The 14,206-nt window shown below is 47.4% G+C and overlaps 1 protein-coding gene across 2 annotated transcripts in view; it reads left to right on the top strand.

Moving 5' to 3' along the window:
* Nucleotides 1-13,490: 13,490 nt before the first annotated feature.
* Nucleotides 13,491-14,206, top strand: part of NFAM1 (NFAT activating protein with ITAM motif 1) — a 36,811-nt gene continuing 36,095 nt past the window's right edge. The window contains exon 1 of one of the 2 annotated variants that reach the window (XM_063930117.1): nt 13,491-13,567. In XM_063930117.1, coding sequence (XP_063786187.1) covers nt 13,513-13,567 — 55 coding nt within the window. In that variant the 5' untranslated portion in view covers nt 13,491-13,512. The remainder of the gene's footprint in view (nt 13,568-14,206) is intronic. The other variant, XM_063930118.1, reaches the window with a different exon arrangement.

The raw sequence follows: 14,206 nt of genomic DNA, 5'->3' as shown, positions 1-14,206 counted from the left end.
GAACAAAATGTCTGGGTGACATTGGCGGGCTGTGAATGCTTCCCATTGTGACCGGTGCCACACAATGGATGCTGTCAATAGGTAAGATAGGGAACAGTAGGGATTCCCCTGCTCCCCTCACAAAGGATCCACATTCTTTTCTCCTGTCATAAAAACTCCCAGTGAATATACGGTATACAGCCAGGGATGGAGGTGCCAACAGCAGGATAATAGTGTACTATGATGGCCGGGGCAGCAGAGAGAACTTCCCTGAGAGACTTACGGTATCACCTAAACTTCTGTGCACCCTGCGTGACCTCCTGGTCAGGGTCGAAACTAGGATTTACGGCACCCGGGGCAAGGCAGTCATTTGGCATTCGCCCCCCCCCCCCCCAAACCCCCCCCCCCCTAGTTGCAGCCCTGTCCTGGTACCACACCTCACCCCCGGGTGAGGAGTTCCGGGTTACATCCTCAATAACGACTGCTGTGTACAGATTATCTTCTAATCATAACTATCGCTGAGCGTTACCCAGCTGCCCCCATGCAGCTGAGCCGGAACCGCAGACGGTCTATGTAATTGCAATCCATGCTGATCGAGGGCCTATATCGTCTGGGCAGTGGCCGGTCACCTGTGCCCCTGTGGCACAGGATAGTGATAATTATAGAGACATGTATTTCATTTTTAGAAAATACATTTAATTTTTACTTTGTTTAAAAAACAATTTGCAGAATCGGATCACCTGTACTCTTACTGGCTCATATTGTTTGGCTAGCTGAGTATTGATTAGTATTCCTCAGCTGAGTATTGATTAGTATTCCTCAGCTGAGTATTGGTGAACATTTGTACACTGAGAATAGGCGAATATTGCTCTGATAAGTTGATTAGTATTCCTCAGGTGAGTATTGTTGAGTATTGGTCAGGTGAGTATTGTTGCGTAATGGTCAGGTGAGTATTGTTGAGTATTAGTGAGGTGAGTATTGTTGCGAATTGGTCATGTGAGTATTGTTGAGTATTGGTCAGGTGAGCATTGTTGAGTATTGGTCACGTGAGCATTGTTGAGTATTGGTCAGGTGAGTAGTGTTGTGTATTGGTCAGGTGAGTATTGTTGAGTATTGGTCAGGTGAGTATTGTTGAATATTGGTCAGGTGAGTATTGTTGCGTAATGGTCAGGTGAGTATTGTTGAGTATTAGTCAGGTGAGTATTGTTGCGAATTGGTCATGTGAGTATTGTTGAGTATTGGTCAGGTGAGCATTGTTGAGTATTGGTCACGTGAGCATTGTTGAGTATTGGTCAGGTGAGTAGTGTTGTGTATTGGTCAGGTGAGTATTGTTGAGTATTGGTCAGGTGAGTATTGTTGAATATTGGGCAGTACGGATGGTGTAATGGTTAGCATTACTGCCTCACAGCACTGAGGTCATGGGTTCGAATCCCACCATGACCCTAACTGTGGGGAGTTTGTATATTCTCCCCGTACTTGCGTGGGTTTCCTCCGGGTACTCCGGTTTCCGGTACTCCGGTTTCCTCCCACAATCCAAAAATATACTGGTAGGTTAATTGGCTCCCAACAATATTAACCCTAGCATGAATGTGTGTGCGTGTACATGTGATAGAGAATATAGATTGTAAGCTTCACTGGGGCAGGGACTGATGTGAATGGCCAAATATTCTCTGTAAAGCGCTGCGGAATTTGTGTGCGCTATATAAATAACTGGTAATAAATAAATAATAAATAAATATTGGTCAGGTGAGTATTGCTGAGTATTGGTCAGGTGAGTATTGTTGAATATTGGTCAGGTGAGTATTGCTGAGTATTGGTGAGGTGAGAATTGTTGAGTATTGGTCAGGTGAGTATTGTTGAATATTGGTCAGGTGAGTATTGTTGAGTATTGGTCAGGTGAGTATTGTTGAGTATTGGTCAGGTGAGTATTGATGAGTATTGGTCAGGTGAGTATTGTCGAGTATTGGTCAGTTGAGTATTGTTGAGTATTGGTCAGGTGAGTATTGCTGAGTATTGGTCAGGTGAGTATTGCTGAGTATTGGTCAGGTGAGTATTGTTGAGTATTGGTCAGGTGAGTATTGATGAGTATTGGTCAGGTGAGTATTGTCGAGTATTGGTCAGTTGAGTATTGTTGAGTATTGGTCAGGTGAGTATTGCTGAGTATTGGTCAGGTGAGTATTGCTGAGTATTGGTCAGGTGAGCGTTGTTGAGCATTGGTCAGGTGAGTATTGCTGAGTATTGGTCAGGTGAGTATTGTTGAGTATTGGTCAGGTGGGTATTGATGAGTATTGGTCAGGTGAGTATTGTTGAGTATTGGTCAGGTGAGTATTGTTGAGCATTGGTCAGGTGAGTATTGCTGAGTATTGGTCAGGTGAGTATTGCTGAGTATTGGTCAGGTGAGTATTGCTGAGTATTGGTCAGGTGAGTATTGTTGAATATTGGTCAGGTGAGTATTGACGAGTATTTCTCTGCTGAATATTGCTGAGTATTGCTACACTGAGTATAGATGATTATTGCTTGTCTGAGTATTGATAAGTATTGCTCTGGTGAGTAATGATCAGGAGAGTATTAATAAGTATTACTCTTTCCTTACTCGACATAACTTAGTGACCCTAGAACAGGGATGGGGAACCTTCGGCTGAAGTTGAACTACACATCCCAGCAAGCCCTGCAACAGTTTTAGCATGGTCAAATAGCAAAACTGTTGCAAGGCATGCTGGTATATGTAGTTCAACAACAGCTGGAGGGTCGAAGGTTCCCCATCCCTGCCCTAGAATGTCGGCTTGTGATGGCCGCAGTCTCAGACTCTCCAGCAGGTACAAAATGCTCTGTTCCTGGGGTTCCCTCTTATTTTATAGTTGTCGTCACCGGTGCTGAACCAGTTAATTGATAAGAATTTGTGTTTCACCACATAAATGAAGAGGGAAGCCCAGGAGCGGATCATTAGGTCCCAGATGGAAGGGGTCATATTCTATGGTCTGTAGTCTGGGGCTTATTGCAGCAATACAAAAAAAAAATCCAACTATCTCCATCTATCAATCAAGACCTAAAACTAAACTTTAGAACTGCATGGAGCCCATTACTAGCTCTCTCCTGACCCCTTGTGGTCTACTTTAGGTATAACATATGACCCTTAACACCTATTACTAAATGCATCCAAAACTAACACTGAGTAAATGTACAAAGCGTCAAGTTTGTATTTTTCTGTATATTTCCATTAGTTTTGCAATTCAGACATTTACTAAATGTAAAACCAGTGATAATTCACACAAAAAAAATGTCGTTAGACATCAATAGACCCCAGTAGACCATCAGATCCACTATCAATTGTTAAACATAGACAATATAAAGCCCGGATTTACCAAGCATCTGGTTTCAAAACCCGATAGAACCGTCTGGAAAACCATAGAACATATGTAAAGAAAATAATAGAATATCAATTGAGGGACGAATTAAAAAATAGATTCTGGTTCTTTATTCTGAGGTGGGAGTAAAGAGAAAAACTGTGCACCTTGTCAAAGCCATGGGAGTAAAGAGAAAAACTGTGTACCTTTTCAAAACCATGGGAGTAAAGAGAAAAACTGTGTACCTTTTCAAAACCATGGGAGTAAAGAGAAAAACTGTGTACCTTTTCAAAACCATGTAACACTGCAGCTAGGGCAGATTTAACATGTGTAGAGACATTTACTCAGGCGATACACCTTAAGTTCATCTGTCCAACCATCCAACTAGCTGGCTGGTTGGACCAAATATCTAGTAATATGTGGTGCATGCAAAATTGTACTATTGGTGGGATATCGGCATAGACCCAGGCTGGGTCAAGACGGTCGGAAACTGCTGCTCTTATTACTGGCCTGCAACCCCCCTCCCCCACCCCCGAGCTATTGTTGGTCCAGATGCTGGCCAGCACCTGCATTTTTCCAACTGTCCATGGTCAGTGATAAGGAGAAGAAAGGGCTGTAGAAGCAACAGGAAGAAGAAGAAGAGGAAGCTACCCTGCTATCTTCAGCATGTTGGAGAGGAAGAGGGCAACCAGAAGGTAATGTCATTATTGGATTAATTAAGCTATGTGGAATTTCCAATTTCTTAATTAGTCATAAGGGGTTCTGAAGCAAGTCCCAACAATTTTTCCATAAAATAACACTATGTGGAAAAAAATGGACTTGCTCTGAAGCTGCAAGAAAAAAGTCTGTGTTCACTTGGGTGTGGTTCATCAAATCGACAGTATCTAGGTCGACAATGTTTAGGTCGACCACTATAGGTCGACAGTCACTAGGTCGACATGGATGGAAGGTCGACAGGGTTTCTAGGTCGACATGTGCTAGGTCGACAGGTCTAAAGGTCGACATGAGGATTTTATTTTTTTTGTGTCGTTTTCTTCGTAGAGTGACCAGGATCCCAAATTAGTGCACCGCGTCCCCTCGCATGGTGCCTTCGCTCCGCTACTGCTTCGCTCGGCACAGATTACCGTTCCAATCGTAGTCCACGTGGATCGTTAAGTATGAAAAAATTCAAAAAAAGAAAAAAATGTGAAAAACTCATGTCGACCTTTAGACCTGTCGACCTAGCACATGTGGACCCAGAAACCCTGTCAACCTTCCATCCATGTCGACCTAGTGACTGTCGACCTATAGTGGTCGACCTAAACATTGTCGACCTAGATACTGTCGATCTTCAGACCGCATCCCGTTCACTTCTATAGATATTAATGTGAATGATTTTCTCTCCTTCAATTAAATAGGAAAAAAAACTTGCAGCTGTGGAAAAAACCTGGGATTTCAATATATTGCCCACAATTGAATACGCCCAAAAGTGCTGATATTGGTGGTCATTCCAAGTTGATCGCTCGCTGACGTTTTTCGCAGTGCAGCGTTCAAGTGAAAAAGCGGCAATTCTGCGCATGCGCATGGTACGCAGCGCGCATGCGCTAAGTACTTTCACACAAAACTTTGTAGTTTTACCCAAGCTCGAGCGACATTTTTCAGTCGCTCTAGTGTTCGTAGTATGATTGACAGGAAGTGGGTGTTTCTGGGCGGCAACTCAGCGTTTTCAGTGAGTGTACTAAAAAACGCAGGCGTGCCAGGCAAAAATGCAGGAGTGGCTGGAGAAACGGGGGAGTGGCTGGCCGAACACAGGGCGTGTTTGTGACGTCAAACCAGGAACTAAACAGACTGCAGTCATTGCAAGATAGGAGTAGGTCTGGAGCAACTCAGAAATGGCATGACATTTTTCTAGTGCAGTTCTGCTAATCTTTCGTTCGCACTTCTGCTAAGCTAAGATACACTCCCAGAGGGCGGCGGCCTAGCGTGTGCAATACTGCTAAAAGCAGCTAGCGAGCGATCAACTCGGAATGAGGGCCATTGTGCTCTGCTGCTGTCTATTGCATAACTTACATTACATCAACCTCCTCTACCAGATTATGCAATAGATAGTGTGCAGATAGGGGGCTTGTTACCAGCTAGTGACTGTCGGAGCACGGAAGGTGGAAGGCAGCTCAGGCAGACTCTAAACAGCACTGTTTTCACCTGTATGTATACTTTATACCATCAGGGATGATGAAGAAAACCATATATTCCAAAACTAATTGAATATAAAAAAAAGTCAGAAACCTCTGCTGTAGTCAGGTAATGTATCTCCTGCTCTCTCTCTCTCTCTATCCCCTCTCCCTGACACGTTCTCTCTTGCTACTCTCTCTCTCCCTGACACTCTCTTCCTGACACTCTCTCTCCCTGACACTGTCTCACTCTTCCTCACACTGTCTCACTCTTCCTCACACTGTCTCTCTCTACCTGACACTCTCCCTCTCCCCGACACTGTCTCTCTCCCTCTCTCCCTGACACTGTCTCTCTCCCTGACACTGTCTCACTCTTCCTCACACTGTCTCTCTCTACCTGACACTCTCCCTCTCCCTGACACTGTCTCTCTCCCTGACACTGTCTCTCTGTCTCCCTGACTCTCTCTCTCTCTCTCTCTCTGACACTGTCTCTCTCTCTCCCTCACTCTTTTCCTGACACTCTCTCTCTCTCTCCCTGATAATCTCTCTATCTCTGACACTGTCTCCCTCTCCCTCACTCTCTTTCTGACACTGTCTCCCCCTCTCTCTCTCTCTCTCTCTCTCTCTCTCTCTCTCTCTCTTGCTCTCTGACACTGTCTCTCTCCCCCTCTATCTCTCCCTGACACTGTCTCTCTCTTTCTCTGACAAAAATTGACCCAAAATAGACAAAATTATACAAGAGCATTTCTATTGGCCAAAACAGGTCACATGCACTGTATTACCCACAAACACCTTGATTCCATACTTGCCTACTTTTGGAATAGCATGTCAGGGAGATGTGACAGTAACACCTATCAGTGCGGACATGCGCTGCTACATCTGAGAGACGCGTCATAAACATATTTTTCAGGATTTGTTTGTGTATTGTGTTTTACAAGAGGTTCCATATACTGTAAGTGGCCACGAGAAACCTTATTTACAATGCATGTAGCCATAGGGATCATTGTGCCTTATACCCAATGCAGGGAAATGGCGCTGATGATCCCATTTGAATGTATGTATCTGTGGCCGGAGACCCTGGCGGCCATGTGGTTACTGGCGGCCACGGCACTTAAGGGGTTAACCCTTAAGTGCCCAGCGCCATTTTAGTGACAATAGGCGCTTAGCGCCACTTTTTAAATGTATACTGGCGCTAGGTGCCATCTTTAAAATTTATAGGCGCTAGGCTCCGAGTGTTTATAAATGTTTTACTGTGTGTGCCACAGTCCTGGACCTCTCCGGCGACCGCGGCAGTAAGGGTGAACCCCGGCACGCTGGCATGTGTGTGCGCCAGGGGAGAGGGGAGCCGATGCAGCCGGGAGATCAGCTCCCGCTGCAGCGCTCTGTGCTGACCGCCGGGATCCAGCAGCTCTGCTCCCGGCATCCGTGGTGGAGAGGGGAGGCACTGCAGATGGGAGATCAGCTCTCCTTGCAGCGCCGTATATGTGCCGCCGCTGGAGGCTGGGAGCGCTACGGAGGTGGCAAACCGCGGCAGCCGGGGCGAGTGACCCAGCCTGCTGGGCTGCAGGGTGTGCGCCGCTCATGGGGGACCGAGCTAGCCTGTTCCCTATGTGGTGGAGGTGTGTGTAGGCTGTGGGGCGCTGGGGTCTGGGAGCTACGCTTCCGACGCAACAGAGACACAGAGCCCCGGCAGCCGGGACGAGCGTCCCAGGCAGCCAGGCTTCATGAGGGGAGTGCGGCACAGCCTGGACCACCCCCGGGAGGCTGCGGTGAGGCACTAAAGTTGCAAGCTGCGCCGGAGGGAAGGCGCAGCCAGGCACAAAGGAGCCCTAGCAGTCAGGCTGGATACCTTTCTGCCATTTCATCCTGGATGACATCTCGCCACCTCAAACTTAATATTTCAAAGAATTAATTATATTTCCACCGGCCGATAGTAGTTTCCAACCTGATATCTCTATCACTGTTGAGAACTCTACAATCATCCCTACCCCACAAGCTCGCTGCCTAGGTGTCATCCTTGACTCTGAACTGTCCTTTGTACCCCACATTCAATCTGTCTCAAGATCATGTTACAAACATCTAAGAAACATATCCAGAATACGACCATACCTTACACAAGACACTGCTAAAACTCTAATCCACGCTCTCATTATCTCCCGCATTGATTATTGTAATAGTCTTCTTACTAGTCTTACCAAGAAGAGACTCTCACCACTATAATCCATTCTGGATGCAGCTGCGAGGCTAATCTTCCTCGCTAGACGTTCATCGTCTGCAGATCCGCTCTGTCAGTCTCTCCATTGGTTACCTGTACTCTACCGCATTCAATATAAAATACTTTTACTCACACACAAGGCCATTAACCAAACTACACCAACGTACATCACTTCACTCATCTCATAATATAAAGTTTGGATGTCCAATAGCCAAACGTGTAGTCTGCCCTGAGGAAGAGGTTATACACCTCGAAACGCATTGGCTATTGGACATCTACACGTTTGGCTATTGGACATCCACACTTCCGGATCCAGGACGTTTGTGGATAGACTTCCACTGGTAAGCTTAGGAGCCAGAGCAGGGTGAAGTCTGGACCACCCTGCCGTATATATACCACCTGCGGCTCCTTTGCTACCCTATGGGTACGATTTCATTCTGAGTTTGGGACATTTGTCCTTAGAAATATTTTATGCATGTTGGTTTTATCTCATTGTATTAAATTTATTGTCATTTTTTTATATAATTGGATGACATTCATTTTGAGATATTTACTGATTATACGGGTTAAAAAAGTGAATCATCAGTAATTACTTCTGCACCCAGCCACTGAAAGGGGGCGCCCAGGTCACTCTATCATACAGCTACCGTGCTGTGCTTAGGCAAGCAACGATTGGAAATTCGTCAACACCACACATGGGTGGTAAGACAGCATGTCGACGCATACAGAGCAGAACCGTGGTTCCAGATGCCATGGCAAAGAGGAGTATGGTGGTGGCTGCGTAGTACCCGCCCACTGCACAGTGGGTGGAGTCAGTATCAGGCGGTTACTGACGGTAAGCGAGAATACCCTAATTGGCCAGTTCCCGTGTGACCTAAACTCCATTCTGTGACTGGGGGCGGGACGCGAGGCGGGGAGGGCTTTCGTACGGAACCATCCGGTCACATTATCTCTGATTTCTTCCCTTCCCAATAATGTAACAGCTATAATGGGGGTAAGGTGCAATCAGGGAGATTGTTGGTCTATTCAGGGAGTGAGGGAGATTGCTGCTATTACAGGGAGTCTCCTGCAGAATTAGGGAGGGTAGGTAACTATGGGCCTAATTCGGACCTGAGTAGCAGCAAAATCTATTCTCCAATGGGCAAAACCATGTGCACTATGGGGGCGTGGCCTGCGAAAGGGGGCATGGTTTCGCGGGAGGACCCGCGATCGCGAGTCACGCCCCCGTTTTCGTCACTGAGGGGGCATGCCCAGCGCTCTGTGAGCCGCTGGCATGCCTCCTCTCCCTCTGTCTGCACTGAATAGACGCTGTGCGCATGCGCACAGCGTCTATTCACCGCTGCTCTGCTAAGCAGGGCAGCGGGTGACAGAGACTCCCAACTGCCCCCCCCCACCGCGGGACACTGCGGCCCGCGGGTGGGACAGCGGGACAGTCCCCAAAAAACGGGACTGTCCCGCGAAAATCGGGACAGTTGGGAGGTATGCACCTGCACTGCACATGGTTTTGCTGCTGCGATCAGGTCTGAATTAGGCCCTATGCTGTATTATTGGGCTTTATTGCATATATACGATTTTTAAAAAAAATCATTGCTGTGCCTTTCCATGTCATAGTTTACGCAGCCAGAGCCCCACACGCTTCTCTCCCATGTATTATCCATCATATTGAGGCCTCAGACAGTTATACATGATATCAATTTCAAGTAGAACTTTTTCTGATGGTTCTATTGAAAATAGTGATTTTTAGATCGATTTTGATTCGATTTTCAAATTGACTATTAGTTATAAAAAAAGTGTAAAGTTCTATTTCAGTAGATTTTGTATCGATTTTGACTTTAGTAAATACCTGTCACATAAAATCAACTGAAAATCAACTGAAAACCAAAATCAGATTTTAGTAAATTTACCCCCATGTGTCTCTCTCCCCCTGACACTGTCTCTGTCTCTCTCTCCCTCTCTCCCATTAGCACTCTCTCTTTCTCTGACACTCTTTGTCTCCCACCCTCTCTCTCTCTCTCTCTCTCTCCAACAGCTCTCTCTCGCTCTCTCTCTCTCTCTTTGACACTGTCTCCCTCTCTCCCAAATGCTGTCTGTCTCCTTCCTTCTCTCCTTGACACTGTCTCTCTCCACCTGACACTGTCTCTCTCTCTCTCTGACACTATTTCTTTCCCTCCCTCTTTCTCTTCCTATCTCTCTCCCTAACACTGTCTCCCCCTTACACTCTCTCTTCCTCCCTGACACTGTCTCTCTCTATTTCTGGCACTGTCTTTTTCTCCCTCCCCCTCTCTCTCTCCCTGACACCCTATCTCTCTCCTCTTTCTCTCTACCCACCTGTTTGTCTCTCCGACACTCTCAGTCTTGCTCCCCTCTCTCTCTCTCCCTTCCTCCATGACACTCTCTCTTCCACTCGCTCCCCTTCCTCTCTCTCTTGATCCTCCCCTCTCTCTGAACCTTTTCTCCCTCTTCCTGATACTCTCTCTTCCCTCTTTTTCTCTCTTTTTCCATGAACCCCACCCCCTCTCTCTCCCTGGTCCCCTCTCTTTCTTGCTCTTCTCTCTCTTTCTCCCCCTGACACCCTCTTTATCTCTCTCTCACTCCCCTCACTGTCTCTCTCATGCTCGCCTAAGGGGCAGTTTAGTCATAATGGCAGGGGGACTTTCAAGATTTTGCTATGGGGCCCACAAAGTTCTAGTTACACCCCTGCTGTCTGGTATTAGAGTTTCTATTCTGTAAACCTTATCTGTAGTGTTTGGTAACCTGAGTTCCTTCTAGAATACATTGCTACACTTAGTTTCGGTTCCTTCTAGTTTCAGCAATTGGAAAGCTCTGTGTTCCCTTTATTAGTTGCAATACTGCTATATGCAGCCACATTGGGGGTCACTTCGTTACTAGAAAGTTTAACACAAGTCCTCAGAGAGTTGGGTGGACCTGGAAGATTCCACCAGTAGGACAGCCTTGATTTCCATTTGAGAACATTACTGTATGATGGTACCCATGTATGATGGTACCCAGGAACATCCAGGATTACGCATGGGCATGCGTAATCTCTTTCTGTTCACTTTGCGCTTGCAGTTAGGATTACCCCCACGAGGCGAATCATTGCACCAATAAGCAGGGAAGTCAGTCCCCAGCATTTTGCAAGACTGAGAAGGGAACTTATGAAGGACACAGTGAAGCCCTCAGGTTGGTAAGTGCAGATTATCACGTGATATTTGGGGCCTAATTCATCTTGAGTTGTAGTTTTGCGAGTATTCCGGGTCATCCACCTGCATCTTAAGGGATGCCCCTGCCTACGCAGCCTAGCTGCGGAGGCAGTCGCCGGGCCGCCATATTTTGTGTTGCAGCGGCTGCATGTGACGTTACTTACGCAGCCGCCTCGGCCCACCCCGCAAATGGTTGGACACGCCTGCAAACTTGCGTCATTTAGCCCTGCCCCCTCCATTCAGCACCGTGATGCCCTATATAATCTCATCATGCCTGTTTCACTAGGAAGCGGGTGGAATCAGGAGAGGCGGCCACTCTTCCATGGCTGCAAGGAACTGCCTGAAAAATTGGGACTATAAACAAATATGACACAGGAGTCACATGAGAAGTAAGACTGCAATGGTGTCAGTTGACCTCAGCATAGCCAGATTAAGGGGTGGGTCGCCGGGCATACAGTACCCCGAGCCCCCCTCTGTTAGGGGGCCCCCCAGCAAGAGCACACCAACATCGCTAGCTTTCCCTCTTATGCAGTAGCAGAATAAGACAGCCAGAATGCGAGCAGGGTAATATGCATTGCAGGCAGAGTATCATGTTTTATGAGCTACCGATTGAGCTTTCCGACCAGAGGAGAGATAGGAGGGTGGAGTGAGAACTTGTAAGTGACACGGGGATCCCAGCTTCTCCTCTTCCCTACTTGGGTGTCTGAGTCCTGTGTAATCTGTTATCTAATGAGGGTCTAGAGAGAGAGACACACACACACATACAGAGTCCTCCTGAGTCCTTTACCTGTGTGTAAGTAGTACAGAGGCTCCTGCTGCTATTCTTGCATGTGACAGAATAAATTATAGATTTGTTTTCTATGTGTATTTTAAGGTTAAGTTATCTTAGTTTTACTACAAGTAGTAGATTTTATAAAATAGTTGTCATTCAATTAGGTGGAGCTACAAAAAGTACCCAGGCATTATTAAACTATTAGTTTAAATCTAACATACCCCATTGGTTTAAATTTAATATACACAATTCATACATCCTAACATGGAGGGTCATTCCGAGTTTATCGCTCGCTAGCTACTTTTAGCAGCTGTGCAAACGCTATGCCGCCGCAAACAGGGCAGTGTATTTTCGCTTTGCAAGCGTGCGATCACCTGTGCAGCCGCGCTCTGCAAATACAGTTTGTGCAGTATCTGAGTAGCTCTGAACTTACTCAGCCGCTGCGATCACTTCAGCCTGTCTGGTCACGGAATTGACGTCAGACACCCGCCCTGCAAACGCCTGGACACTCCTGCGTTTTTCCAACCACTCCCAGAAAACGGTCAGTTGCCACCCACAAACGCCCTCTTCCTGTCAGTCTCCTTGCGATCGGCTGTGCGAACGGATTCTTCATTAAATCCATCACTCGTACGACGCGCCTGCGCATACGCATGCGCAGTAGTTACCTGATCGCTGCGCTGCGAAAAAAACAGCAGCGTGCGATCAGGTCGGAATGACCCCCATGATCCAGTCCTGGAGGGATAACATGCTGGAGGGATAACACTTTCCTTATCTGTTAAATAGTTCAACACAGGTGACACCAATCATATATTAAGAGGGAAGTCCATGTAGAGAGCATTGTGTCCCTCCTGGAATGGGTCATGTTGGGAGGTATGCACAATCTAAAATACACTTCCCAGCCTTCCACCAGGGGTCCCCTTGTCTTAAGTGCCCTGGGCACCCCCAAGGCTTAATCCAGCCCTGGACCTCAGGCAAGATGGCTGCTCCCATGCCGCAGGATTATGTTCGTGAAGTCAAGTATACGGGTACATCAGGTGTGACAGATCACTTGAACATGCTGTATAATGTCAATGGGGGGTAATTCAGATCTGATCGTACTCAGACATGTGGGGTGACACCCACCACAGTCCACCCGCCCCGCATGTCAGGCCCTACCCCCCCCGCCCCCCGCCCTGCACAGATGCAAAAGCATCGCACGGCGGCAATGTTTTTGCACCCGGCAAGTAGCTTCATGTCTGTGCAGCTCCAACGCGCTGGCAGGGGGCTACGTGCCACGTCCTGGGTCACAGCGGCTGTGTGTAACGTTACGTAGCCGCCGCAGCCCGCCCCCCCAACGGTCCGGACATGCCTGCGTTGTCTGGACCACGCCCCACCAGCGGTGTTCTAACGCCATTGGCACGCCCCCTCCCGCCCCACCTCTGCCTGCCTGTCAATCAGGCAGAAACTATCGCAGCTCTGAGATGCTTTTAGCATGTCACCGGGCTCCTGGGGTGCGCTCCTCAAAAAAACTCAGACTGCGGTCGCTGCTGCTGCTGCGGTCCAGTCTGAATTAGCCCCAATGTTGGTAACAGGGTATTAAGTATATTTGTAAACACTGAACACTGTGGCGAGGAGTCATCCATCTTGAAGATGATGCGATTCACACGCAGACTTGCTGAGTAATCAGAGCGGACACCTGGACGCGTGACTGATAGCGGTGATGGTCACTACTGAGGAATCTGAGCCCACGTATAGGAGACGGTGCAGCTGCGGCGCTGCAGACACATGCGCCTCCGTTTCCTGAGCGTGATCTTACAGAAAGGAGAAGTGATCGCTGAACAGAAAGTTCCCAGCTCTGCAGAATCACAGCGAGATGGAAGCCCCCCTGCATTGTCTGATCTTCCTGGTGTGGCCCTGTCTCTTCCAAGGTAACACTGGAAATTACAAAGCCAAATACAGACACCACTACTAGTTTACAGTGCAGTGGTGTTTGTACTTGGCTTTCTGTAGATATGGCATGGTGTAGTACTGTCTGTACTGCGCTATGTGTATATATATGGCATAGTGTAGTAGTGTCTGTACTGTGCTGTGTGTGTATATATGGCATTGTGCAGCAGTGTCTGTACTGGGCTGTGTGTGTATATATTATATGGCATGGTGTAGTAGTGTCTGTAGTGGGCAGTGTGTGTATATGGCATGGTGTAGTAGTGTCTGTACTGGGCTGTGTGTATATATGGCATGGTGTAGTAGTGTCTGTACTGTGCTGTGTGTGTACATATGGCATGGTGTAGCAGTGTCTGTACTGGGCTGTGTGTGTATATATTATATGGCATGGTGTAGCAGTGTCTGTACTGGGCTGTGTGTGTATATATGGCATGGTGTAGTAGTGTCTGTAGTGGGTAGTGTGCGTATATGGCATGGTGTAGTAGTGTCTGTACTGGGCTGTGTGTATATATGGCATGGTGTAGTAGTGTCTGTACTGTGCTGTGTGTGTACATATGGCATGGTGTAGCAGTGTCTGTACTGGGCTGTGTGTGTATATATGGCATGGTGTAGTAGTGTCTGTA

This window comes from Pseudophryne corroboree, chromosome 6, assembly GCF_028390025.1.
Source record: "Pseudophryne corroboree isolate aPseCor3 chromosome 6, aPseCor3.hap2, whole genome shotgun sequence".
Classification (NCBI taxonomy): Eukaryota; Metazoa; Chordata; class Amphibia; order Anura; family Myobatrachidae; genus Pseudophryne; species Pseudophryne corroboree.
The sequence above is the reverse complement of the archived record's forward strand: the minus strand, read 5'-3'. Positions and strand labels throughout refer to the sequence as shown.